Genomic DNA, 27,601 nt, shown 5'->3' with positions numbered 1-27,601 from the left:
CACACCAGAGCGGGAGGCGTTTTGCAGAAACGCATACTCCCGGGTAGGGATGGTCGGAAAATTCCGCGGAATTATTAATTCCGTGATTCCGGCCGGAATTACCTAATTCCGATTCCAGTGGTCGGAACGGAATTCCTATACCTCTTAAACGGAATTTCGCGGAAATTTTATAATTCCGACAGAATTTTCCGGAATGACACCTCTCTCTCTCTCTCTCCTCCCATCCATCCATCCTCTTATCATCAAGTAGGGAATTGCAGATTTTCAAAACAGCTTATATACCATAGCTGGGATTTGAACCCAGGACACAGTGTGTAGTAGGTATCTGTCTTACCCTCTAGACCATGAACCAAACTACATGCTAAAGCTGGCCTAGCATAAACCATACTACCATTATGATCAATTCAATAGAAAAAGTAGCATGAATAAGGATAATGAACTACCCACTGCATCCTGGGTTCAAATCCCAGCTATGGTATATAAGCATGCTTTTCAAAAAGTACAAATCCTTAATCATGCTACTTTTTCTATTGAATTGATCATAATGGTAGTATGGTTTATGCTAGGCCAGCTTTAGCATGTAGTGTGGTTCATGGTCTAGAGGGTAAGACAGATACCTACTACACACTGTGTCCTGGGTTCAAATCCCAGCTATGGTATATAAGCTGTTTTGAAAATCTGCAATTCCCTACTTGATGATATAAGAGGATGGGAGGAGGAAGATTTTAAAATTTTTCCGACGGAATTCCGTATACGTCGGAATTCTGCGGAACAGCTCCGGAATACCGTCAGAATGAAACGGTGGCGGAATTTCGGTATGACGGTATGCGGAATTGTCCCGGAAACGGAAATGGGCTCTTCCGACACTGCCTGCTCCCGGGCTGCTGCAGATTTTGGAATGCGGATGCGTTTCTGCCTCAATGTTAAGTATAGGAAAAACACAAACCGCTCTGAAAAACGGCACTTCAGAGCGGTTTGCCAGGCGTTTTTTGTTACAGTAGCTGTTCAGTAACAGCTTTACTGTAACAATACATGAAATCTACTACACCAAAAACGCTTCACAAAACCGCAAAACGCTAGCTGAAACGCTACAGAAAAAGAAGAAAAAGCGTTTCAAAATCTGCTAGCATTTTGCGGATCTGCTAGCGGTTTTTGGTGTGCACCAGGCCTACAAGAGCTTTTCTAAGCATTTTGTGATTTTAAAAGCTCTTGCTAATTTTATCCTATGTGCGTGTTCACACTGGAGCGATGTGATTTTGTTAAAATCCCCCATAGCATTGCATTAGTAAGAGCTTTTTAAAATCACTTGCGCTTAGAAAGCTTTTGTATTGTGAATCAGCCCTCAGAGAGTAGAATATTCCTTACTGAGAAACCATGGAGTTGCATGGAAATACCAAAAGAATTCATTTAAATGTGTGACACTCTGGTGGGGCTATTTCTGCTACAAGTGATTCAGTTTAAAGAGGCACTTTAGCAAAAAGGGGAAAAAATAAATCAATACATTGCAAAGTAAGAATTTAAAAAAATCGAAGAGAGATCAAGACATGATTGATATTGTCCATGTAATTTATTCATCTTGTTTGATCCACAATCAGCCTGCACATCATCATCTTTACTACTGGTAGACAGGAAAAAAATAAATACAGCCCCGACTGCCATTATGTATAACCACACCCCCTAACAATGTGATAGGCTAAAAGGTTTCTTGGCAGTTGGAAAAAGCCGTTATTTCCCACAATGCAACAAGGGTCACAGATAGGAAACTGTCAGGACTCCTGTGGGAGGGGTTTCACCACAATATCAGACGTCCCTGATAATCTATTCGAGAAAAGATGAAGATTTCTCATGGGAAAGGGGGTATCAGCTACTGACCGGGATGAAGTTCAATCCTTGGTTACAGTTCCTTTTTAACAGTAAACATATTTATCTCATTAACTGGAATAATTATAAGCACAATTTATATTTTATAGTGCAGCCCATTTGTCTGTTGTCAGTTACTGAGACGTTTACAATCTAACGTCCAATTAATAAAATACCCAGAGTGTGTGGAATGTTATTTTGTTTTTAAATGCTTCTACATTCTGATATTCAGTAAATCACAGCATCTCCCAACATGATAAACCTTTAGGGCCCTTTCACACTGAATGAGTTGGTATGCGTTAGTACGCGTTGGTATGTGTTTTTTCCATAGCGGTGCATTATGAAAAAACAGACATTACTTTGAAAATCATTTTTCTTTCAATTATAACTGAGAGCAACTGATTAAGTGTAGAAAGGGCCTGACAGAAAGTAAAATCAATGAACTGTCTCCTCAGCAGGAACATAAACTAATATATTTCAAAGGTATATATTTTAAAGTGTACCTGTAGGGAAACAGAATACCCCCACCGTGTAATCACCTCAGGAGAGGAATGCTCCTCGGGAGGGGGATCCTCCAGAGGCCTTCATTGGCCCGTTCCAGCACTGGGATCGCCAGAAAACAAAAACGTGCTTTGTCGTCAGCTTGCGCATGCGCACTGGCACGGACCAGCTCAACTTTCCTAAAACAAAAACCAGCAAGAGCAGGTCCATGCTACAGCTCAGACGTAGTGCAGCCTCGCTTCAGGGGCTCAGCACTGGATTGAGCCGATGAAGGAGGACAGAGGAAGCATTACAGGATCCAGAGGCTTCCACCTCCCAAGTATCCATTTTGGGGCATTACAAACCTTGTATTTCAGCACCTTCTGCAGAGGGGTGAGGTCACACTGAACTGCCCTCAGCCAATCAGTGAGGAGCAGGAATGTTGGAGGAGAGATAACAAGCTTCCCTCTCCTCAGCAATGTACCAAATAGAGCTAGGCTGACTGAGATAAGATTTATTACAGCAGATTTATGATTATTTTGGAATGCTTGCAATGCAGGGTCAGGTTGTAAATTGCATAATAAAGAGAATAGTGGGTAAATGCAATTTGACTTTATGGCTGACAATCCAGCTTTAAAGGGGAACTGAAGAGAGAGGTATATGGAGGCTGCTATGTTTATTTCCTTTTTGAGCAATACCAGTTGCTTGGCAGCCCTGCTGATCCTCTGTCTCTAATACTATTAGCCATAGCCCCTGAACAAGCATGCAGCAGATCAGGTGTTTCAGACTTTAAAGTCAGATCTGACGAGACTAGCTGCCTGCTTGTTTCTGGTGTTATTCAGATACTACTGCAGAGAAATAGACCAGCAGGGCTGCCAGGCAACTGGTATTGATTAAAAGGAAATAAATATGGCAGCCTCCGTATACCTCTTACTTCAGTTCCCCTTTAAGATGGTGATACAGGCCCTGTACAAGCTCTCTGGTGTTTAGTTGCTGGCTATAGATACCGGACTCCACAGTTTTCAAAAAGGGCTTGTTCACACTAGGGGCGTTTTTGACATTTTTTTAAGCGCTGGCAATTTTCAAAATCGCCCTGAAAGCACTTGTGCAATGATTCTCTATGAGAAACTTCACATCTGAGCGGTTCATTTCCGATCTGCTCAGAAAAGGGGTGCATGGGCCATTTTTGAGGTGATTTCGCCTCAATGGAAGGGATAGGAAAACGCAAAACGCTCACAAAATTGCTTTGTGCAGCAATTGCGTGAGTGTTTTTAAGAATAAATACATTGGCCTTGATTCACGAAGACAAATAGCATGCCTTATCAGAGTTAACACGTCTTATCAGAGTAGCATAGCGAGCGCTACAAACTTATGCCTGCTAATTGGCAGTGACGAGAGCTCCACTCGTCCTGCCCTGAACCCCTGCGGGTTCATATGCTACTCTGATAAGGCGTCTTAACTTTGATCATGTGTTTTTACTTTAATAAGGCATGCTATTTGTCTTAGTGAATCAAGCCCATTGCATTTATTCTTTTTCGGATAGAATAGTTCATTTCCTGACTGACGTCAGGAAGTGAAATAACGCAATTGCTCTGCAAAAGTGCTTAACTACTTTGGCCTCCTGGACGTACTAGCTACGCCCAGGAGGCCATGTGCGCTGCCGTGCGCCCCCGCGGCCCATCGCGCGCGTGCACGCGCACTCCCGGCCCGCGGTTCGCTAGCCAGGCAATCAGTGAATCGGGCTATGGAGCCCGATCACTGATTGCTCTCCTCCCGAGAAAAACAGACAGCTTCGCACGGAAGCTGAGGTTTTTCTGTTCCTATTTCCCCCACGTCACTCTAAGCGTCCGTGTTATGCTTAGAGTGACGTCATTGTAAACAAACTCATGGCTGCCATCTTGTGGCCAAAAAGCTAACTGCAGGAAAATGCAAAAAAAAAAAAATTAAAAAATAGACCAATATGTCCTAAAAAAAATTGATTTGCATCCCACCCTCCCAAAAATACCCACATAAAATGTTTAATAATAAAAAAAAACAAAAAACATTACAATTAAAAAAAAACAAAAAAAACAAAAACACATAAATATTTACCTAAGGGTCTAAACTTTTTAAATATCTATGTAAACATGAAATATTTATATATATTTTATTTCCAAGTAAAATATTGTCGCCATACATTGTGATAGAGACATAATTTAAACGGTGTAATAACCGGGAGAAATGGGCACATACAATACGTGAGTTTTAATTGTGGAGGCATGTATTATTTTAAAACTATAATGGCCAAAAACTGAGAAATAATGCATTTTTTCTGTTTTTTTCCTTATTCTTCCTGTTAAAATGCATTTACAGTAAAGTGGCTCTTAGCAAAATGTACCCCCCAAAGAAAGCCCAATTGGTGGCGGAAAAAACGAGACATAGATCAGTTCATTGTGATAAGTAGTGATAAAGTTATAGGCTAATGAATGGGAGATGAACATTGCTCGGAAGCATAAAGTGAAAACGACTGAAGGCTGAAGTGGTTAAAGAGACTCTGTAACAAAATTTTCAGCCTTATTTCTGCTATCCTATAAGTTTCTATACCTGTTCTAATGTGGTCTGTCTTACTGCAACCTTTCCTAGTTGCACAGTCGCTGTAATATCTCTGTTATCTAATCTAATCTTCTTTCCTTTGTCGGCTCAGGCAATAATGTGCTGCTCTGCTTGTGATAGGGAGAAACTATACACACCCTCTCTCCACGCCCCCAGCAGGCTCTGTATGAGTCACAGACTGAGCTTATCTGAGCCTATCACAAGCTTGTTAGCAGCCGTGTCTTTTGTTTGTAAACACTGCCTAAAACTGGCAATTACAAGCCAGGGATGCAGCAGGGAGTGGCAGAAACAGCACAGAGGGGCCCAGGAGAACATAATGTATAGAATGGTATGCTTTTTATTGTAAGACTTTTAGAGTACAGATTCTGTTTAACAAAGCGTCCAACGCACAGAAATCGAAAAATAAAACTTGTCAAAAAACGGCCAGCGCGAGCGGAACGTAATGGGAACAAAGCCAAAATGAGGGAAAATGAACTATCCATATGTTGATATTTGATACATTTCTGAAGCATTGCTGTACTTTCCTCATCTCATTGCACTTTGTAGCTCTATACACAGTAAAAGTCAGTTTGTTTCTAAATTTGACTTCCTTTTTGCCACTGGTATAAATGTCATTTGTCAATGCTGGTTCCTTCTTTTCAAGCTTTACAAACACTTTTGCTTGTGCTTGGAAATTGCTGTAAGAAGCATCCCAGTGCAAATCAGAGTAACTGCAACTGTCACAATACACACCGCTGGGCTGTGCTGCGCTATCCCCACTGGCACTTGTACAACTGGGTTCTCTTTAACCTGGGAGAGACGAAGAAGAAATAATGGTCATTCAAGATATGATTCTTCTCATTGCTATGGTCATTAAAGATATCCTTCTCATCACTGAAATATACCGTAGATAGATCACCAGACAAAATATTAAAGTGTACCTGAAATGAAGGAAAAAGTTTGATACATACCTGGGGCTTCCTCCAACCCCCATCGGTCTGATCGCTCCCTCGTCGCATTTCTCTGCCGCCTGCAGCCTCCGCAATCTGGCCTGGTAAATCGTCAAGTCTGGGCCAGTCAATGCAGGCACAGTGCAGCCAAGAGCGCTCTCCTGTCTCGCTCTTGTGGGTGGGAGCTTTCTGCGCCTGCGCAAGCACAGAACTCTCCCGGCGACGGGAGCGTGATGGGGGAGCGCGCGCAGCCCAGGCCACTCGTGCGCAGTAAGCCCCCGACTCCGGAAGTTACCGGGCCAGATTGCGGAGGCTGCAGGCAGCAGAGGAGGACGGCGAGGGGCTAATCAGTACAAAAGGGGCTGGAGGAAGCCCCAGGCATGTATCAAACTTTTTTATTTGATTTTCACAGGCTTCTTTTAAATAACTATTTGTTCAGGTCTGCTTGCCTCCATTTAGATCTAGTGCGCCCACCTCCACCCCTTTTCATATGTTTCCCTGGTAGTCTAGTAGTTCCCTTGAAATACTGTAGTTAAGTATAATAAATTGAGAGTTTTAGTAAATGATAAATAAAATAAATCCTATATGAGCAACAACACCAAACTATCCCAATCAAAATGGTTTCTGACCGGTGTTGGGCGATGATCTGAGTCACTGAGGAAAAACCATGACCTTGATGGGTCTAAGTACCATAAGTTAACTAAGATGTTATAAATAAACTAGTAAAAAGGCCCGCCCATTAAAAAACGGGCGCTAGGTCACAGCCGCTACCCCCGCAATGCGCGAACATACGCGCCCCGCTTGCTCGTTCCCCACCACTGTCTGAACTATATGCACACAGGGAGCTGCTTGCTTGGCAGTTGGAAAAAGCTGTTATTTCCCACAATGCAATGAGAACCTCTGTGAACCACACACAGCAAACTGATCCGACCCTGTGCCCTAACTGCCCTGGCTGTAGGTCATGCAGATATCAGTTAAACATTGAAGATATTATTAACTCAAATCCTAAGTACTACTTCAGTACTATTCCTGGCTTAGTAAGTGGTGCAAAATGTATGCTAATATCCATGAAAAGATTAATCAAAAAAGGCCTGCACACCTGATGCACACGAATTGCATTATATAGCGTTTAAGCGTAGAAAAATTCGCATGGGTGCTGGGTCGTAATAGGACACCAGTCCTGAACTTGTAAATCAAAGTAGAGTAACCCGCACACCACGTATTGATTTGATCATAAATTTATATATTCAAAAGAGTAGAGCACAAGACAAAAATGACAGGCATACATAGCTGTGATAGCCCATAAACATCAAGGGCTACAAACACTGGATATATACAAATTACATTGGAATGCAACTGGTTCACAAAAGCATGATAAATGGTAAATGCATAAAGTGCTTAAGACCACCGCAGTATGTGCATGTGGAGCACAATAGTTCAATGAATAAACAGCATACAAATGAACCAAGCTTAAGAGTCCAAAAACATGCTTTTGTGAACCAGTTGCATTCCAATGTAATTTGTATATATCCAGTGTTTGTAGCCCTTGATGTTTATGGGCTATCACAGCTATGTATGCCTGTCATTTTTGTCTTGTGCTCTACTCTTTTGAATATATAAATTTATGATCAAATCAATACGTGGTGTGCGGGTTACTCTACTTTGATTTACAATATCCATGAAAAGCAAATCAAGAGTATAACGTCCTCAACAAGGCCTCATTTAAGGGGAAAGACTGTCCCATGTATTTAAATACTATTAGTAGTGTTTGCATAGCTGCATTTACATGGGTCCCAGCTTTTGCTATCCTGACTAGGAGTCTGACAGCATGGCCTGGACCAAGGTCTCTTCGGTGCATTCTACTATGTACAGTACTACTATTAATATAGCTGGCTGCTGTGGTGCTAGATGGAAGGGAGCAACAATTGCCCATGGAACAGGAGAAGTGAGAGCCATTCCCTCAGTAACTTCCTTCATTGATCCCAGTAATCACATAATCAGAAGCCAGTTAGCATGGTTCCTAACCAGTGTTGGGAGATGTTAGCTGAATCTCCAGCATCGGGTAAGCACAATTGCGGCAGGAACGCGCAGAACCGGTCCATACATCCAACATAATTTCAGGTTTAAACAACCATGAATGTAAGACTTACTATGTGTCGTCGTTCCCCTCCCTGGAATTGAAAATTAATGTTAAATTTTTTCCAATTTTTTGTGACAGATGCCCTTTGATTTTTCAGTACAGTATACAGTTTACAAGGCATGCCATGATCAAAATTTGACAGTAACCCCTCAGTCTCCCATCGCAGAGAGGCCGTCATGTGGCCTTACTGATTCAATGTTTAACAGTCCAGTTAACATGAATACACACCATTGTATATGGCACATCCAGCCACTGGAATTGTTTTCCATTGAAAGTCCCACAGGGAGCTTCTACTAACAGATGATTAGGACAACCACTTTGAAGAAATTCTGTAATAAGACAAATACATAACAATGAATGAAAATAATATTTCAAGGCTTAAGCCACTCCCAGCATTTAAAGCTGTAATCTGAACCTCAGGCTGGTTTCACACTGCTAACCGGTGTTCTTAAATCAGTGCAATGCAGTCTTGCTAAAAAATAGCCTTCGGGAATTACCGTGGCAATGCACGGTAATCCCCCTTCTGGCTGCAAGCCAAGCAAGCCTGTGGCCGAAATTCAAATTGTGCGTACGTTTATTGAAAAAATACGCTTCTACGCATGCGCGCCGCAACGCCAACACCAAAAAGTATAAAAGAAGCTGCGTTGCCATAGATTTATATTGCTTCTGGTTCACCGCACATGTGGCCCACCAACACGCTGTTGCTTTTGTGGCGATTCGGGGTGCTTCCAGCGGATTGCAGGTATGAAATGCCACATAGACTTTTATTGCCGTAGCGTTACCCTGCAGAAAAACAGGGTAATGCTGCCTGCCAGTGTAAAAGAGGGCTCAGTGATAAAAGGGGACCTGTGAATAAAATCTGCATGGAGAAGACCTATTCTCTTCCCCGTTGGTTCACATAATTTTATTCTTCAAATCACAGATCTCTTTTTTTCTCCTAGTGCTTCAGTAAATGTGTAGCAAGTCACCTCTAATGCCCCTTTCTATGGCCATTCCTGCTAACACATCTAGTCTGGAACTATAGGAGGTGCAAGAGGGTAGCATGGCTGTCAAACAAAGCCTCCCCTTCTTACCCTCCCACAGGACCTATAAACAGAAGGAGCTCAATGCAGAGGCCATCTTGGAAGAGGAGCCAGAGTATTGTCACTAGCATCACAGTGGCACATGGGGGAGAAGAAACGCGCTGTGTAGAGAAGGAAGCGGTTCATAGATCGTCAAGATCAGGAATCTAATAGCTAGTCTTAGGCCAAATTGTTTATTATAATGTAACATTTATTGAGCAGTCTCAAACTAAGTGGCAAAGTTATAGTGAACAATGGGAAGGAGGGGGGGGGGGGGCGGGGGGTTGAGCAGCTCCTCACCCTTACTAGTAACTAGTGTGATACATAAAGAGCTGCTGCTGTTATTATTATTATCCAGAGTTGTAACTTAGTGAGCAGTTTTGTAAAAGATTCCTCCATAAACAGCTTTGTAGGGGTTTCTTCCGCACACTGAGCCTGTGCTTCCTTCTGAATATATTGGGAGAATGTAGTTTTGTCCCACCTAGTGCTAAGTTTTGTGTTTTTACAAGGCATGCATATACTGTACATCACTGCTGGCAGTGGTCTCCATCCACAGATGTGTAATGGTGCTGCTCCTAGAATGGACTGCATGGTTCGAACGTCTATCTGAGGTCCTGGAGAGGATTGTTTAAGATATTTGTGTTATTTTGTAGTACAGAGATTAAGTGTTTATTAGGCTGCCCTAAAATAACACAGCAGATGAATGCAAAATTACTAAGTGGATCTACGATCATGCTGGAATTTGGCATGTGGTATGGCTGCTCTTCTAGCTAATTTCCAAATTTGGCAGCAACCTCATCTTCTGGATGGTCCTACGTTTTAAACCTGATGGGTGTTAAATCAGCACCAGCTATGTGATATTCCCCAAGTGCTCAGCTACAAAGAGCCCATCACAGTGAAGCAGGTTTTATTCCAAGAAAACATCATGCTGAAAGACTTTTTTCCTTTTCAGATAACCAAATGATCATGCCTAATTGTAATTTCACGAGGCACTTTCCTATTATTCAATAATATTCATTAAAATCTCCCAGCAAGTATTGGAGAGAAAGCTTGTTAAACACCTTATCCATGCTAATAAACTGTTGATAGGGGCCTAGTTGCCTCTCACACCTGACCCAAGACAAAGCAACCACAGGTAAGCACAGAGGTATGTTCATGCTGGATCCACATATACAGTATTTGTGGGTTGTCTGTTCCTCTCCTTGTTCCGCCCAGGCTCCGTAATCCCGCCTTAAAAAATTTGACTTTTGGCTAAGGTCAAATTTTCAGACAGGAAGAGGCAGACCTATTCCTCCCATTTCACTCCCCTAAGGGGAGTGAATTGGAGAGGAAGACGAGGGACTATGAGTGTGATCATCACAGCAAGCCTGTGTCTGCCTCTTCCTGTCTGAAAATTTGACTTTAGCCAAAAGTAACATTTTTCAAGGAGGTATTATGGCGACCGGGGGAAAGTGAGGAAGGGATCGGACAGCACACTGAGGTATGTGGATCAGCATGAACGTACCTCTGTGCTTACCTTAGGCAGCTTTTCCCCAGGTCAGGTATCCTTTAAATTCATGCAGTCAGCTAGCGCTTCCTTTTATAAAATCAAATCAGATCCTCCACCAAGGGAAAAGACTGCCCCAATTGAAAAAGGACTCACAGATTGGTCAGTCTACGATCACACTATGTTCTGTGCATAATTGCAGATATACTTTAAGCTTAATTATGAATGTACTGCAAGGGCCATTAATGGCGTGCACACTACTTTTCCCCGCAATCAGATTTCAGATTGTCATATAATTACAAGCGTTTGCACTGTACTGAAATGCAAATATATCATTGAGTCACCTTTGCTGCACCGAATGAGCAGCTGTGGATTTTGGAGATGGACCGACACTTGATGGGTGTGAGAAGATGGGCGGTGGTATCGGGCATGGACTGGCACAGTGGAGATATAACAGTTGCTGCAGGTGTCATCTGGTCTCATATACACCAGAGCAGTGTGCGCTGTGGAGAGGTATTCTGGGGCTTCCACATCCACTGATGTCAGCAGGACTGCCTGATAAAACAAACAGACACAGATCTATAGAATGCATTCATGTGTAACTATATCGCTGCCTTCCTCAACCAACAAACAGTTCTAAACAAACTAATCCAAGTATAAAACTGCAAATAATGCCACTTTTTTCAGTGTACCACTATAATATTTAAAGGACACCTAAACTGAGAGGGATACGGAGGATGCCATATTTATTTCCTTTTAAACAATACCAGTTGCCTAGCATCCTGCTGATCTCTTTGGCTGCACCAGTGTCTGAATCACACACCTGAAACAAGCATGCAGCTAATCTTATCAAACATCTGATCTGCATGCTTGTTCAAGGTCTATGGGTAAAAGTATTGGAGTAAGAGGAGCAAGAATCAGGAGGATAGCCAGACAATGTGCATTGTTTAATAGTAAAAGGAAATAGATATGTCAGCTTCCAAAGCCCTCTCAGTTCAGGTGTCCTTTAACGCTAATGGGATCCCATATTTAAATAAAAAAAAGCCAGATACTCACCTAAGGAGAGGGAAGGCTCGATCCAAATGAGCCTTCCCTCTCCTCTCCCAGTGCCCCCGGTGCTGCGCTGGCTCCTCCGTTCGTATCCCGCGCCGAGGGGACTTTGGAAGTCTTCGAGAGCCGAGTCCTCCCGAAGACAGGCGGCGCACACGCGAGTGCATCATAGAGGGCGCGCGCACACTTGCTGTTGTGGACCAAATGGTATGCAGTTAAAGAGAACCCAAGGTGGGTTTGTGACATCAATATTAAAACACAGAGGCACATTCTGCAGCCAGCCAGCCTCTGCGTCCTCACCGTGTGCCCCCAGGCTCCCCCCGTGCTCAGTGCTGTCCCCCCATTATAAAAACCGCCAGGCTAGTCTGCTGTATACCTTCTGGCTACCACTCACCAAGCAGCTTACAGAGGCGAGGAGGGAAGGGACACAGGCGGGGAGCCGCGCTATACAGGAGGCGGGGGAGTGGAGGTGAGTGGCAGCCAGAAGGTAAATGCTTTCACTGGAAGATCTGATTACCCCAATGACATACAGTATTAGATTTTCATAATAATTAGTATAATTCTGTATCATAATAATTAGCATTATTCTCAATTATCTCAAATGTATTTTCCCCTCAATGACATCCCTGCTGACTAATAAGGACTTTTGTACATATAGATTTGGGCAAGACATTTAATAAAAACACAATACAAATATAGCTGCAACTGGCGTGTAGCTGTTTAAACAAATAGCTGACAATCAAAGGGTTAAGGTAGCCATACATGTGAAACTTAGCTTGCTGAGAATAGACTGGCCTACTATCTCCAGATTCGCCCAAAGGCATTAACCCTTTTTCTGCCATCACACTTCGGTAGCACTTATTCCAATGCAAGAGTCAATGGAGTTCACTGCGGTGAGTTACCGTGATTACGAAGCACTTCCTCATTGCTTTGCTGAAAGAATCTATCCTGGTGGATCAGGTTTTGTCTTTCAGGGTTTGTTCATTACAAGAGCTTTTTAAACACTAGTGATTTTGAAAAGCTCTTGCTAATGCAATGCTATGGGGGATTTTTACAAAATCACATCACTCCAGTGATAGGATAACATTAGCAAGAGCTTTTAAAATCACTAGTGTTTAAAAAGCTCTTGTAATGAACAAACAAAGCGCTTAGAAAATCTCTTGTAGTGTGAACCAGCCCTCATTCTGATAATGACACAAGGGGGAAAGAGGAGCCCAAGAGAGGCATCCCTTACACAGGCTGAGATTTTCTTTGGTACTGTATTTGGCCTGAGGAAGTGGGCAAGGGCCCACAAAACGCGTTGCCTAGTGCTTAAGAAAATTTGTGAATTTTATATACGAATTTGTCGTCATTTGAGGTAAGCCACCTCAACCTTTTTTTTAGCTGTTTTTAACATAGTTTTATCACCGTTTGGGCGCCTCTTTCCCCCTTGCGTTATCCACCCTCCTTTGGGAGGGTTGTTCTACTTTGGTTAGCTGTCCCCCCACCCTTACAACCAAGTTGGAATCCTTTGCTAAGAGTGCGGCCGCATCCAGTGCTTCTGGACATCCGAGTGGAGTCGGGGTTGTTGATCTCCACCTGCATTCAGTGGTTGGTTGGCCACCTGCAACCTTCATTTGTGAGTACCGCTCAGTGGCGTAACAATAGGGGATTTAGCCCCTGCACCCGCGGGGGGCCCAGGGCCCCTCTGGGGCGTGCTCAGGGCCGTTTTGGAGGGCAGCATGGGTTGCAGCATGAGGGGAAAGCATGGTCACACATTGGCGGGGAGGGCGGACAGTCCCCCCTCCTCACCTCAGGCTCTCCCCTCAGCGCTCCCCTCCTGCATCAATCAGTGGCAGCAGGCGGCGGGAAGGAACACATACCTCCATCCACGTGCCAGAGGTTACAATCTCTAAGTGTCTGAAGCTACTTCCAGTTTGAACAGAAAGTAGTGTGAGGCACTTAGAGATTGGACCTCCGCCGCCTGCTGCCACTGATTGATGCAGGAGGAGAGCGCGCTGAGGGGAGAGCCCGAGGTGAGGGGGGGGGGGCTGTCCCTCCTCCCCACCGATGTGTGGCCATGCTTTCCCATCATGCTGCGACCCTTCCTACCCCCCAAAACGGCCCTGGTACCACTCTCTACCTAAATCAGCAGACTCTTTGTTGTGATTTACTACACCATTGGGGCTCCCTTGTTCTCTGTGCTTTTTTTTTTCTCTCTCAGGGTGTCCCTCTTTGATCACCCTACACAGCCGTATTCTGATAATGACATCTGTCTCTGCAGAGGTTGGACAGCAGTTTTAGCCACTCATCATATCATGTCTGTGAGTATCTTTAAGCCTCGTACACATGCTAGATGAAACTGTATACAGTGGACCCCGATGCCTCGGCCAGCAATCAGCCTTGCAGATTTCTTTGACCGAGTACCGATCAAAAGCATTGTCCTCCCACCACAGCATCCACCAGGTGATGTCACTTCCTCACCGCTCTGTCAGCCCTTCCCTCCCCTGCATAACAACAGAACATATCACTAGCCTCTGTACAGCCTCCGTCCTGCAATGTCACTGAGGGGATCGGGTCCCTATCGAGCAGCATGCCTCGTATGTGTGTACAATGCTTTAACTGATGCTCCAAATATAAATTAAAAGAGCTAGGTAATGGTACCCACATAAATGATACATTGGGCAGCTTAAATCAGCAAGCGCTATATAAATATTATTGTTATTGTTATTATTTCAGTCGACCAGCTGTTGTAGGAAGCAAGACAAAGGATTTTTCTTTGCTGAAAACCTTAAAACTACTTCTGCATTGGGACACCACGCACCAAAGTCTAGGCTGTTTTAGCAGTCATTGTCCTGCAGACTGGCCTGTGGATGGCAGGTTGGAGAGACATTTGATGCTCACCAGCTCAAACAATCATCTGTGATTATTTTGGCAAACAGTCTGCTGGCAGCCAGTAACAGGTCATGCACTTTTGGCTTTGCTGTACTGTATGTTCTGTCCTATAGAGACAATGCAAAGATATCAGTGGGGATTATCCAGATCTCTGTAAAAAACGTCAGTAACCAGGAGACGGCAGGCAGGTCCATGAGCAGGGCATAAATGACTGCAATTGTCACTTTACCCCAGACTTTTATCTGCATCAATTTTAACACAACCATATCAGGGATTTTACTATACGATGGATTGCCTTCTTCAAAAATAAATAAATAAATAAATAAAGATGACCGAAAAGCATACCTCTGTGAGATTCTGCTGCTGTAGAGAGGAAAGCTGATATGGATCCACAAATAGTCCAGAAGGGATGGACTCTCTGAGCACAATCCTGCAGCTGTTCACCTGCTCAGCAAAGCCCTGAATGCTCACTCTGGTTATCAAGTCCCTATTAGCAGGAACAGAAATGCAGATTGAAGTGTGCTGAACATTTGTATGCTATATGATTACAGAGGGGGATAATAAACCTTGATGTTATATCCTTAAAATTAGTTTGAGCATGAGGTTGGTAACAGACTACCGGCTGGCGTTATCGGTGCGGTCTGTCATCCGGCCAAGAAGGAAGTGATGCTCACTTCCTGTGCCCGAAGCGACCACGTGTGCGGAAGCGTATTGTGGAAAGTACACTTCCGCGCATGCGCGATGCGTAAAACCTGTGGCGGGTTTTCACATACGCGTCGCCATAGACTTACATGATTTCCGGTCTGCCGCAGAACTGCGCAGTAACATAAATCTATCCTTGCGTCGGGGATGCGGCAGAAACGTCACTTCTTTCGTATCGTACCGCACCGGGTCGGTATGAATGGCTCCATAGACTTTCATTGGGCTGCGATGGGGTGTGGTAAAATTACCACACCAGTGTGAAAGGCCCTCCATCATATACACTTAAAGGAAACATATCTACAGTCCCTGCTGTGACAACAAAGGCAAGCAAGTGCTCCCAGACAGAACTCAGAGGGAACTCTATTGTTCCCCAAAGTAATAGCAAGGGAAGGATTCCACTAATAATCACAAATCACCCTCGTATAGTGCATTTCTTTCTTGCTGTGTGCTTGCTATGTGTTTTTCTGTGAGGCTGAGAAGTCCAATTCAACTGCATTGAATGGGATAGAAATACAGATTGCAGGGAAATGCAGCATGCAGGGTGTATGCTCATCAATGAAAATCAGATTGTGCTTCTGAATGGAGAGTGTACTGGTTAAGGGCTCTGCCTGTGACTCAGGGGACCAGAGTTCAAATCTCAGCTACAAAGCCAGCACCTACTAAGTAAGGAGACCTTGGGCAAGATTCCCTAACATTGCTAATGCCTATAGAGTGCACCCTAGTGGCTGTTACTCTGGCGCTTTGAATCCACCAGGAGAAAGGCCTGGTATAAATGTTCTGTATCTGTGTGTCTTGAAACGATGTACCGGGATTTAAATTACTACGTGGGGATTCTTGTGTTCAGAAAAAAAGCTTGTGGTCGCAGGAAAGGCTTGATGCGTCTACATAGTAAACAAGCGTGGCAAGATCCAGGACTGGCCATAGATTCGTCACAACACCATCATCATGTGATGTCTTTCAAGCTGCTGATGTTTCATCAGCTATATACTGTAGCACCCCCCTCTAGATTTAAATTGCCCATATGGCTGCACAGTGGTTGTATAAGCAACAACTAAGGATTGTGAGTACACATATATAATTACAGGTAGTCCCCGGTTAACGAACGAGATAGGAACTGTAGGTTCGTTCTTAACCTGAATCTGTTCTTGAGTCGGAGTACTGTGCCATCTCTGTCCCCTGTACCTCCTCTGTGCCCCCCTGTGCCTCCAGTGTCCCCCTCTGTGTCACCTCTGCCCTATGTACATGCTTATACAAGTTTAAAAACCATTTTTCCTTTAAATTTTTTAAAATCAATTTTCTCAAAAACTACAGGTCCAATTTAAATTTTTTTTATGGCTTGTCCCCATGGAAACACTGAATCCATGCCATTTGTATTGGCGGGTCATTTATAAGTCGGGCGTTCGTAAGTCGGAAACTACCTGTATACAATAATTATATTATTTTTTTAAATAGTTGTTTTTCAAAAAACGATTGGCCTTTGGTCTTGGCTCCTCCGGTGTTCTCTGAGAGGCAGCTAGTAACATGACTATAAAGTCTGTAAAGCACAGCAGATGATGTCAAAGCTATATACCGTAAGTACATAGTATTACTGATAAGAAACTCAAAGAGGAACTGTAGTGAAAATAACATAATTAATAAAACTGCTTATTTATCATTATCAATGTTAAAATCATTTAATCAGTGTTTGTAAAATCTTTCCTCACCCCAATTTACATTCTGAAATGTATCACAGGTGGCAACATCTTTAGTTCTGCAAGGTGATCTGTACAGAATGTTTGTTTACTAAAAGTTCTAAAGCCAGTAAAAAATAGACATGATCACCCACAATGCTCCGGGAGGAGAATTTCTCATAGCTAATCATCACTGGGAAGGCGGGATTACATCCCAATATACAGCCTTATATAAATTTAGAAAGTGTTTCTGATGCTAAAACCAGGACAATTACCATAAAAATGGGTATCCAACATAACTACATTCTCCTCTAAAAGTTACTACAGTGACTCTTTAAGTTCAAGAGAGTTTGAAGCCAAATTAATTTTCTATTTTTAATGTCCACCTATGTTAAGCATTAACACCAGAGCTGATTCGTCACAACAGCGCGGCAGAATGAGGTTTTATAACCACAAAATCCCGGGGCAAAATTCCATGACATTCCAGGTCGTGGATTTTGCTGCCCAGGGGAGGCAGAGCTTTGCGCGGTAGCTCTGCCTCTACTGGAGTCAATCTCCACAGATCTCCGCCTCTCCTGAGAGTCCCTCTCAGTCTTCTTTCACTGAGAGGGGCGGAGAGAGGCGGTTATCTGTGGAGATTGACGCGACTGAAGGCAGAGCTACAGCGCAAAGCTCTGCCTCCTCTAGGAAATGAGGGGAGAATTTTGCCCCAGGGATTTCTGGGTGTTAAAACCTCGTTCTGCAGCGCTGTTGTGGCGAATCAGCTCTGGTAGGTGGACATTAAAAATAGAAAATTAATTTGGCTTCAGACTCTCTTTAAGTGATTTTAAGCAGCGTTAACCACTTCCACACCATGAAATTTTATGCTGATCTGTGCAGCGTGGGCTCTCCAGCCCACAGCACAGATCAGCTAGCAGCCAGGGCGATCAGACTTCCCCCCTTTTTTCCCCACTAGGGGGATGTCCTGCTGGGGGGGTCTGATCGCCGCCGGCTGCTTGCGCTTGCGGGGGGGGGCTCTTCAAAGCCCCCCTCCGCATCGCTTCCTGGCCTCCTTCCCCTTCCCTCCCTCTCCCTCCCCCTGTGAGCGGCGCAGGACGGAAATCCGTCCTGCGCCTGATGGGATAGGCTTTAGCCTATCAGATGCCGGTGATCCCCGGCCAATCAGAGGCCGGGGATCGCCGATCTCCTCTACGGCGCTGCTGCACAGCAGCGCCGTATATATGTAAACACCGAGAAAGATCTTCCCCGCGTGTTTACATTTACCCTGCGAGCCGCCGATCGGCTCGCAGGGTGTTCACGGAGACACCCTCCGGGAACTGACATGGAACGGCCGCTCCATGGTATACACTTCTGGATTCAGGGGCGTGTATATACGCTCCGAGAATCCGGAAGTGGTTAAATATACTGTAAGTATGGTACATTAACACTTTAAATTACATTAGACATGTATACCTGTGAAATCCATTTTTCAAAAGCTGTCTTTCAACTTTCAGCTCAGGGCACAAGTCTTCAGGACCTGAAAGTGAGTGATAATGTCAGAAGCACAGAGTACAAGCTGTCACTTGCTCTGTGCTCATGTTTCCTTTGCATTATTACTACATGTAAATTATGAACACCTTCCTCAAGAGTCAACATTTCCCCTACAACATGAGTAGCACACAGACTACAGATTTCACTTGTTGTCTGGAGCTGGACTGCAATAGGACTGGCAATATCTTATTTTCACCTCAAGCAAACATACTATTGCTTTGGGCAAAATCTGAGGCAGGTGGAACAATGTGTAAACACTTGTGACGTTCTGTTATACTAGATACTTTCATTTTAAAACAAACCTGCCCTTATTCTAAAATGTCACACTATCTTCCCCTTGAAGTATCAGGTTTCCTCTACTTCTTCCTCCTCCCAGGTGAATTCTGCTGTCTTTGTTTTGCCTCCATAGAACTCCAAATCTTGCCCTTGACATCAACACTATGGCCTGAAACACACCAGAGGAGTTTTTCTGAGCATTTTGAGTTTTTAAATCTGCTGCTAATGTTATCCTATGTGTCTGTGCACACTGGAGCAATGAGGTTTTGTAAAAAAAACCATAGCATTACATTGGGAAGAGGTTTTGAAACCTCTAAAAGCTCTTCCCAATGTAATGCTATGGGTTTTTTTTACAAAACCTCATTGCTCCAGTGTGCACAGACACATAGGATAACATTAGCAGCAGATTTAAAAACTCAAAACGCTCAGAAAAACTCCTCTGGTGTGTTTCAGGCCTATAAGCAGCAGCTTTGGAAAATCTTGCTAGTTTCCGCTGTCTGTAAAGTGAACTCACTCTGTTACCTGAAAATAATTCTTGTCACTGAGGCCTGGTGCACACCAAAAAATGCTAGCAGATCCGCAAAATGCTAGCAGATTTTGAAACGCTTTTTCTTCTTTTCCTGTAGCGTTTCACCTAGCATTTTGCGGTTTTGGGAAGCGTTTTTGGTGTAGTAGATTTCATGTATTGTTACAGTAAAGCTGTTACTGAACAGCTACTGTAACAAAAAACGCCTGGCAATCCGCTCTGAAGTGCCGTTTTTCAGAGCGGTTTGCGTTTTTCCTATACTTAACATTGAGGCAGAAACGCATCCGCAATCCATAGTATGCGTTTCTGCAAAACACCTCCCGCTCTGGTGTGCACCAGCCCATTGAAATACATTACCCTAGCGGATCCGCACCCGCAAGCGGATCGCAAACCGCAGCCGAAACGCTCTGGTGTGCACTAGGCCTGAGAAAGGATTCCTTATCAATTCTTTGTTTGTAGAGGGAAGATAGCAGTCCTATCCTTTGAGAAAAGCATTAACATCTCCCTAGCTCGGCGGATCGCTCAGAAACAGCCGTATCAGTCCGCCGACAGACTGTACACACGCCGGACTGTTTGCTGAAAACCCGCCCAGCGGGAGGTGACGACAGACCCGTCGTTGCCTGCAGTCCGGCGTGTGTACGGACCTTTAGGCTGACATCTTTATTCAGATCTAAAGAGAACCTGTACTGAAAAAAAGGGCCCACGGGGGTACTTACCTCGGGAGGTGGAAGCCTCTGGATTCGATTGAGGTTTCCCCGTCCTCCTCTGTCCCACGGTGGTCTCTCTAGGCCGCTCCGAACGGTGGCCATGTAAATACTGTATTTACCTTCTCCGGCTCCAGCGCAGGCACTGTAGCGGCTCAGATCGAGCAGAACTAGCCGATACCAGTTGGATCCGCTATACTGCGCAGGTGCAAGTCGCCTGCGCAGTACAGCGGATCCTACTGGGATTGGCTGTTTCCGCCTGATCCGAGCCGAGAGCTGCTATTGCGCCTGCACTAGATCTGGGGAAAGTAAATGTTGCAGGTGCTGCTGCGCCTGCTCCACAGCCTGACAGGGGCCTAGAGAGACCACCGCGGGACTGAGGAGGAAGGGAGAAGCCTCAATCGGAACCAGAGGCCTCCCCCTCCCTAGGTAAGTACCCCCCAGGGGCCCTTTATTCAGTACAGGTTCTCTTTAAAGTGAACATGAGACGAATTGATACAAGTATTTTGACTTACCTGGGGCATGTTCTCCCAGTCCCTTCTGCCGTGCTGCTGTCAGCCCTGTAAACTGATTAATCCTGCCTGCATGCACCACCCAATTGTGTCCCATGACTGGGAGTATTTTGTGCATGCGCAGTTAATTAATACTGCATCTGCACTTGCATATTATGTTCCCGGCATGGTGGCGATGTTGAAATCTACATCAAGCGACCACAAACAGGACATAGATTTTAACTAGCGCGGTCCAGAAATGGTTATGGTCCAGGCCCTTTTTTATTTTACACTTCCTGATCACTGTGATTGGCTCACAGTTATCAGAGGGGCAGGAGCCAATGAAAATGGCTCCTGACTGTAGTAAAGAGCTCAACCCATGTTAGCACACTCGCCTTGCAGTGCTGGTTCCTCAGTTCGAATCCCAGTTAGGACACTATCTCCCCGTGTCCGCATGGGTTTCCTTCGGGCACTCCAGTTTCCTCCCACATCCCAAACAAACCATGCAGATAAGTTAATTGGCTTCCCCCTAAAATTGGCCCTATATTGTTTAAAAGGAAATAAATATGGCAACTTCCATATCCTTCTCAGTTCAGGTGCCCTTTAAAAGGGACCCTGAGCAAAGCTAAAAAAAGGGAACTCTGGACTTACCTGGGGCTTCCTCCAGTCCCCGTAGCCCGCGAGGTCCCTGGCCATCATCTGGGTACCTTCCAAGGTCTCGCTGGTGGATCCGTTAACCCGGCAACTCTGTCCGAAGTTGCGCATGCTCGGCTCGTCAGCACACCTGGCGTTGTTGGAAAGAACTGCGTATGTGCAGGGCACTTACGGTGACAGGCGTGTCATCGCGCTGGGTGCACAGACATGCTGTGCAAGCGCGACTTCAGCAGAAGTCACCTGGTTAACGGAGTCACCAGCGGGACCACCGAGGGGACCCAGAGGATGCAGAGGAACCTTGCGGGCTACATGGGGCTAGAGGAAGCCCCAGGTAAGTCCAGATTTTCCTTCTTTTTTTAGCTCTGCTCAGGTCCCTTTAAACATGTTAGTAATGATGTCATAAAACACTCTTCACCTCAACACCCCCCCCAAACCCCAACCCCCGTGCATCCCTCTGTCCTCTTGTGCTACCTCTGTCCCCGTGCCTCCTTCTGTCTCCCGTTGTGCCTCCCTATCTCCACTATTTGTCCCCTCCTGTGCTCGTCTAGCACAGTGTGTAAATGCAAAGCATAGCGGAGCAAAAACTGTGCTCTAACCTACCCGCCGGAGTCCAGCACTGTGCGACCATCCTGTCTGTCTCCTTCTTCATCTAGTGCTGTCACTCTCATGTCGTGTGTAATCATGCGGCATGCAGTAGGAGATGCCAGGCACAAGGCCGAGCAGGGAGTGAACAAGCAGGAGCATAACACCTGACTCTGGCAGGGAGGGGAGAGCACAGCTTCTGCAGCTCTATACTCTGCATTTACACACTAAGCTGGAGTGGTGCAGTAAGGGATGAGCAACAAAATCTAACAGAGTCTGCAGGTTGTATGTCTCTAATATGCATCCACATCTTATATGGCACATTTCATAGTCCATAGTGTGCATTTTTTTTTTTTGGGGGGGGGGGTGACACAGGACTTCTTGAGGGCCTGAGCCCACTAACGCAGTTGTATCTGCTTTTCAGCAACACATCAATGTTACAGAGGCTGAAAAGCGGACAGAAGCGGACACAACTGCGCACAACTGCGTTCAGGCCCTCACTGGGAAGACAAAGAGGCTAGAAAGAGCCCTTAGGATATCTGACTGATAGGCTCAGATATCCTAAGGGCTGTCAGTTACCATAACTATTATTGCAGGTCTACACAGTATTTACTAGGGCAGTTGCTGTTTTTCTTTCTTTATTTTTGCAGTTATAAAATAAAAAGAAAAGCTATAAGTTTAGGGGATAGAACTTACCAGCGCTTGCTACTGAACTGATGGAAATGAGTATGATGGACAGCACAGCATCCAGTAACTTTGGCATGATCATCTGTACAAAACAATGTAGCAATAGAAAAGTATTAATTAAAGTCATTGGGGATCATGCAAATAAAAAAAAAAATCAGCCAGATACGTACCTAAGGAGAGGGAAGGCTCTGGGTCCTATAGACTTCTGAAGTCCCCCGCAGCAGGGGATTCAAATGGGGGAGCCAGCGGAGGGGACCAGGAGAGAAATGGGAAGGCTCTATAGGACCTAGGGCCTTCCCTCTTCTTAGGTAAGTATCTGGCTTATTTTATTTATATTGATTCCCATTCACTTTAAAAACCCGGTGTGAATAAGTATAAAGACATTTCTCCTGGAATATTATCCACACCATTTGTTTTCATCTGTGAACTGCTATAGAGAACACCTTTGCAGCTCAATCTCATGCTCTCTATAAACATTGGGATTGCGTTAGTGGTGGCTGATAGGGGTGGAGGAGTTAAGGCCTGTACCCACTACGCGATTTCTACAATGAGCAACAATCTTACAACATGGGTACAGGCGTGCGATTACGCAAACGATGCTTGGCAACACATGGCAATAACTACCGTCACTGCGGATCTATAATATCCCCAATGATTCAAGGCAAAGTGGCGCGAACACTTGACTTCCCGTTCGCACCTGTCGTGTGTACCTGCCCACAGGAAGATGGATCGGAAAACACTCGTCATCGGGGGACGCGGCTGGAATCTATCTTCCTGTGTTGTCACATATAAAGAATCGTTACTTACTCGAGGCTTCCTTCAGCTCCATAAGCACATCTGAGTCCCTTGCCGTCCTCCTGCTGTCTGTCGTTCAGCCACAATCAGCCCCGGTAACTGGCTCAGTCGGGGTCTTCTGCACATGCGTGGACCTCCCTTATGGGGCTGGAGGAAGCCCCGGGTAAGTATCGATTCTTTAGATGTTTGGATCTGTAGTTTACTTTAAGGGAAGCAGCTGCAGTGGTGAGATCGATATGACAAGATTTCTGCTGAAGTCCTGTCTAATATCTTATGATGAAAAGGTGTGCAAAGTGGTAGAACAGGTAAATGACTGATAACTGGAAGATATTGATCATTTTCCTGACCTACCACCAGTAATAGTGTAGTGACATTGCTACATGCGCTGATGTACAGGCACACACCTGAGGAGGTCAGGAGTCGCGCCAACACAACACATGGCACGTGGAGGACACATATACACAGAGCTGGGACAAGGTCCTCCAGCACCCAAGGCTGACACACCAAAGTGCGCCCCTCCATTCCTTCCACCTCAGTCATCACACATTGATTGCTGTTAGACTCAGAGGCGCCCCAGGTCCTCCAACCCCCCCCCCCCCCCCCCCCCAACACTGTAATCTCTAGTTATCTGGCTTGCAGTCACTGCCATGTATCCCCTTTTCTTATTTCTCTCCGCTTCAAACACAATAGGGGAATGATAGCTGAGTGAGCTGTGCGTCCCCTCCTACACTGCGACCTGAGGCTGGAGCCTCTCTCGCCTCTGCTTCGCCCCGGCCCTGCAATATACACATGGGTGGGGTAGCACAGGAGGATGGAAATCACTGTGTAGTGTGTGGCCAAACAATACATCCCTCTCTGATCAGAGAGGGATCTATCAAATGGTCATTCTGGTGGCAGATCGATGGGTGTATAGGCATCTATTGAGTGGATGATCTATTGCACTTCAAGCAACATTTACCAGCATATCCAGTACACTGCATTTGGGTACAAGGGGGACACACATACGCTTGAGGGGACAACGGCCAGAGGTCATTGGAAAATGAAACACCATTACCGCAGCACACCTGATCTAGCCCTTGCGACCGAGATTTTCTGCCATGCCTAATCGATCCTTCCGACTGATTCTGGCCGGAAATCGAAAGATCAATTGGGTTGCCATGTTGTGTCACCGATTCTCCTCCAATTCGGTATTGGATCAGAAGGTCGATCGCCTGCAAAATGACTTATGTATGGGCAGCTTGTAAACAAAAAATTCAGATAAAAAGACCATCGTATGTGTATATGTTGATTTGACAGTCCCGTCCAATCGATTATAGATTGACAAATCAATTGGGACTATCAAATGCCCAAAACGTTAAATGATGATCACAAATCAGCCAAGCCTTACAAAAGTAGGTCAGCCAGACAAATTACTAGATTCACCTCTTAGGGCCTATTTTCAGTAGGTGCAAATTTGTGTGGATTTGCTGCACGTGAATTTGCATGGTAACACAATTTAATCAGCTTGTTTTCATTAAAGGCAAGATTCGCATCCAGGAACAATCTGGACAGCAGTGCTACAATTTTCCCATGCGTTTTCATGTATGTCAATAGAAACAAAAAAAATGAAGAGAAATTTTTTTTTTTGTGTTTGCGCATGCGGACACATACATATGCAAAACCAGACGCATATTTGCATCCAGATAGTGGCAAATTTACATGCTTCTAGTGCTTCAGAGAGACGCAAAATAAAACACAGACAACTAAGGAGCCACTAAAGTGTACTATGTATGGGAACCTAGAAAACTTAAATGGTGTAAATGGTGGTACCCACAACCCATGGTTGCCACTGAGCTAGCCTGCAGGGAGATTTCTGTTCCCATTTGGGTCCAGAACTCTGCAGTTGGTGGTCGCACACCTGAAGCAGGTCTGATTAAAACATAAAACTACAACCTCCCAAGAGAGGGGAAAATACAAACAAGTGGTTGGGTGCACCCAGTATAAATAAACAGTTTGAAAAAAAGTTTAGGTACTTATCCGTTAGCCGGGCGCATCCGGCAGGTGGCGCTGTTGATCTTAATTCCAATAATAATTACTTCACGTCAACCTGTGAATGTAAACGCCGGATGCGCCCGGCTTAAACAGATCAAGCCGCCGGCTTGCTTCGTGTCTCGCTCGTCTCCCCCTCTTGCCCTCTCTCCTATAGAACACTGGGGAGGGGACATGCGTGTCCCCCCAGAGTCGTTCGTCGCAATGCCGCGACGAACGACTCTGGGGGGGACACGCATGTCCCCTCCCCAAGGCTCATACGAGAGAGGGCAAGAGGGGGAGGAGAGCGAGACACTCACGAAGCAAGCCGGCGGCTTGATCTGTTTAAGCCGGGCGCATCCAGCGGTTTACATTCATAGGTTGACGTGAAGTAATTATGATTGGAATTAACATCAACAGCGCCACCTGCCGGATGCGCCCGGCTAACGGATAAGTACCAAAGTTAAAAATGGTAGTAAGTGTTGGTTTACCTTTACAAGACAAATGACACCTTTCTTGGATAATTAATTTTACTAACACAATAAAAGGACAATGCATTTTGTGTTGCACAGAGGTGCTTGTACTTGACTGCCTGATCTTTTCTGACTTTCCTGAAAAAGCAGGTGAAACGTGTTGTCTCTTTACAGTGCTAATAAATTTAATTATCCAAGAAAAAGGAGCTGGACTTTTCTCACAAAAGTAACCCAACACATACATTTCGAGCTCGCAGGACAACAAAAAAACAAGAGAAGACCGGGAGCCCAATCTAGTGTATTAACACTAATATTTTGAATGAGATCGTTCAAGTGTTGAAATTATAGTCACAAAGCTGGGTTGCGGCAAGAGGCAACCACTCTATGACAGCATGTGGAGAAGTACCGTCTCCACTCGGCCTTGTGACTGTTGGGTGAAGGTCGCCGCTACTTAAAAGCGGGGTCACAGGTAGATAGCAGAGTAGTAGGAGGCGCCAGATCAATAAAGTATAGCAACATCTCTATTAAAATAAATGAATATAACTTGATCCTACCTTAGGGATTCAGTAGGCCTTGGTATAATAAAGGACATTTATTGAGCACTTAAAAAGACAACGTGTTTCACGGCATGAGCAGCTTCCTCAGGTCGATTATAGTGCCTGTAGTAGCACCGTCTCCAGTTCTGGGCAGAACTGGGGACGGTGCTACTACAGGTACGATACTCGACCTCATTTATTTTAATCGAGATATTGCTATCATTAAGACATACTTTATGTATCTGGGCACCTCCTACTACACTGCAACCAACACATATAGCCCTTTAAAACTTTTATTTACCCTGGACGCCACCAAACACAATTGGCATCTTTGATAAGCCATTTAAAGGACAACTGAAGCGAGAGGGATATGGAGGCTGCCATATTTATATCCTTTTAAGCTATCCTCCTGACCCTGTGTCGCTAATACTTTTAGCCATAGACCCTGAACAAGCATATGCAGATCAGGTGTTTCTGATATTTGTAGACAGATTAGCTGCATGCTTGTTCCTGGTATTATTCAGGCACAACTGCGGCCTAATAGATCAGCAGGGCTGCCAGGCAACAGGTATTGCTTAAAAGGAAATAAATATGGCACCCTTTATATTATTCTCACTTCAGTTGTCCTTTAAAAAGGAGTAAATTGGAAGGGAGAGAGAAAGAGGAAGGGGGGGGGGGGGGAGAGAAAGAGGAAGGGGGGGTAAGAGAGGAAGGGGGGGGGGGGGAGAAAGAGGAAGGGGGGGGGGGGGGTAAGAGAGGAAGGGGGGGGGGGGGAGGGGGGGGAAGAGAGAGGAGGGGTGGGAATGGGAGAGGAGGGGTGGGAATGGGAGAGGAGGGGTGGGAAAGGGAGAGGAGGGGTGGGAATTAGAGAGGGGGGTGGGAGAGAGAAAAATGTAAAGGTAGAGAAAGAGAGAGAGAGAGAGAGAGAGACCCTTCACCCAACATCTTTTTTTTTAAACTTTGCTGAGATCTTGTGACAGAGCTTCTTTCTTTTCATGGTGTAATGTAATAAAGGCACCTAGAAAAAAGGGTGCCGTGGATATAACTGCTAATAAAATGTTGGTAAAATTACTGATATTCTACTACTGAATTACCATAGTAAAATAAGATAATATTTACTGATATTTATGACCTAACCTAACCCTACGCTCACACAGAGCCTTGTATGCCCTTTTTACTGGCTTCGCTTTTGCGTGTTACAACTGTAATGACCTTATGATCGGTGTCCACTGGCTGCTGCAATGCCTCCTGCCCTGATAAATCCTAGTATGTGCTGAGGGCAGGAAAGGGTTACAGCAGCCAGGACCAGGAGATACCGATCATAAGGAGGACACAGCCCAGCTTACGAGGAGAAGCAGTGTGCAAATGCCGAAAACCACAGCTGCAAACCGCTCTCATCATACAGAACAGCACTAACCTCACATTCTGTCACTTCCGCGTTCCACTGGGGGTCCTCTTCAGAACAGGGAACATAGCTAGCTGCCTGCCTCCAGCAC

General features: G+C 45.0%; 1 protein-coding gene across 3 annotated transcripts; it reads right to left on the bottom strand.

The window, feature by feature from the left end:
* Positions 1-5,251: 5,251 nt before the first annotated feature.
* Positions 5,252-27,549, bottom strand: PIGX (phosphatidylinositol glycan anchor biosynthesis class X). Of its 3 annotated transcripts, none has more exons than XM_068279157.1 (8): positions 27,523-27,549; positions 24,154-24,300; positions 22,304-22,376; positions 18,297-18,360; positions 14,818-14,959; positions 10,893-11,103; positions 8,230-8,330; positions 5,252-5,721 (listed from the first exon to the last, which is right to left on the bottom strand). In XM_068279157.1, the coding sequence occupies exons 3-8, from the start codon at positions 22,374-22,376 to the stop codon at positions 5,578-5,580; spliced, it is 735 nt and encodes a 244-aa protein (XP_068135258.1). In that variant the 5' UTR covers positions 24,154-24,300; positions 27,523-27,549; the 3' UTR covers positions 5,252-5,577. The 3 variants fall into 3 exon arrangements, with proteins under 3 accessions (XP_068135258.1, XP_068135259.1, XP_068135257.1); XM_068279158.1 differs by lacking the exon at positions 27,523-27,549 and adding an exon at positions 27,452-27,472; XM_068279156.1 differs by lacking the exon at positions 24,154-24,300.
* Positions 27,550-27,601: the final 52 nt, after the last annotated feature.

The sequence above is a fragment of the Hyperolius riggenbachi genome, chromosome 4 (genome assembly GCF_040937935.1).
Source record: "Hyperolius riggenbachi isolate aHypRig1 chromosome 4, aHypRig1.pri, whole genome shotgun sequence".
Lineage (NCBI taxonomy): Eukaryota > Metazoa > Chordata > Amphibia > Anura > Hyperoliidae > Hyperolius > Hyperolius riggenbachi.
The sequence above is the reverse complement of the archived record's forward strand: the minus strand, read 5'-3'. Positions and strand labels throughout refer to the sequence as shown.

Excerpts from the sequence above, each read along its gene's own strand:
- PIGX (XM_068279157.1), bottom strand. The coding sequence starts at position 22,376 with ATGATCATGCCAAAGTTACTGGATGCTGTGCTGTCCATCATACTCATT. Across the intron at positions 18,361-22,303 it reads CAGTTCAGTAGCAAGCGCTG|GTCCTGAAGACTTGTGCCCT; the intron begins GTAAGTTCTATC and ends ACTCACTTTCAG. Across the intron at positions 5,722-8,229 it reads TGGATGTGCCATATACAATG|GTTAAAGAGAACCCAGTTGT; the intron begins GTGTGTATTCAT and ends CGTCTCTCCCAG.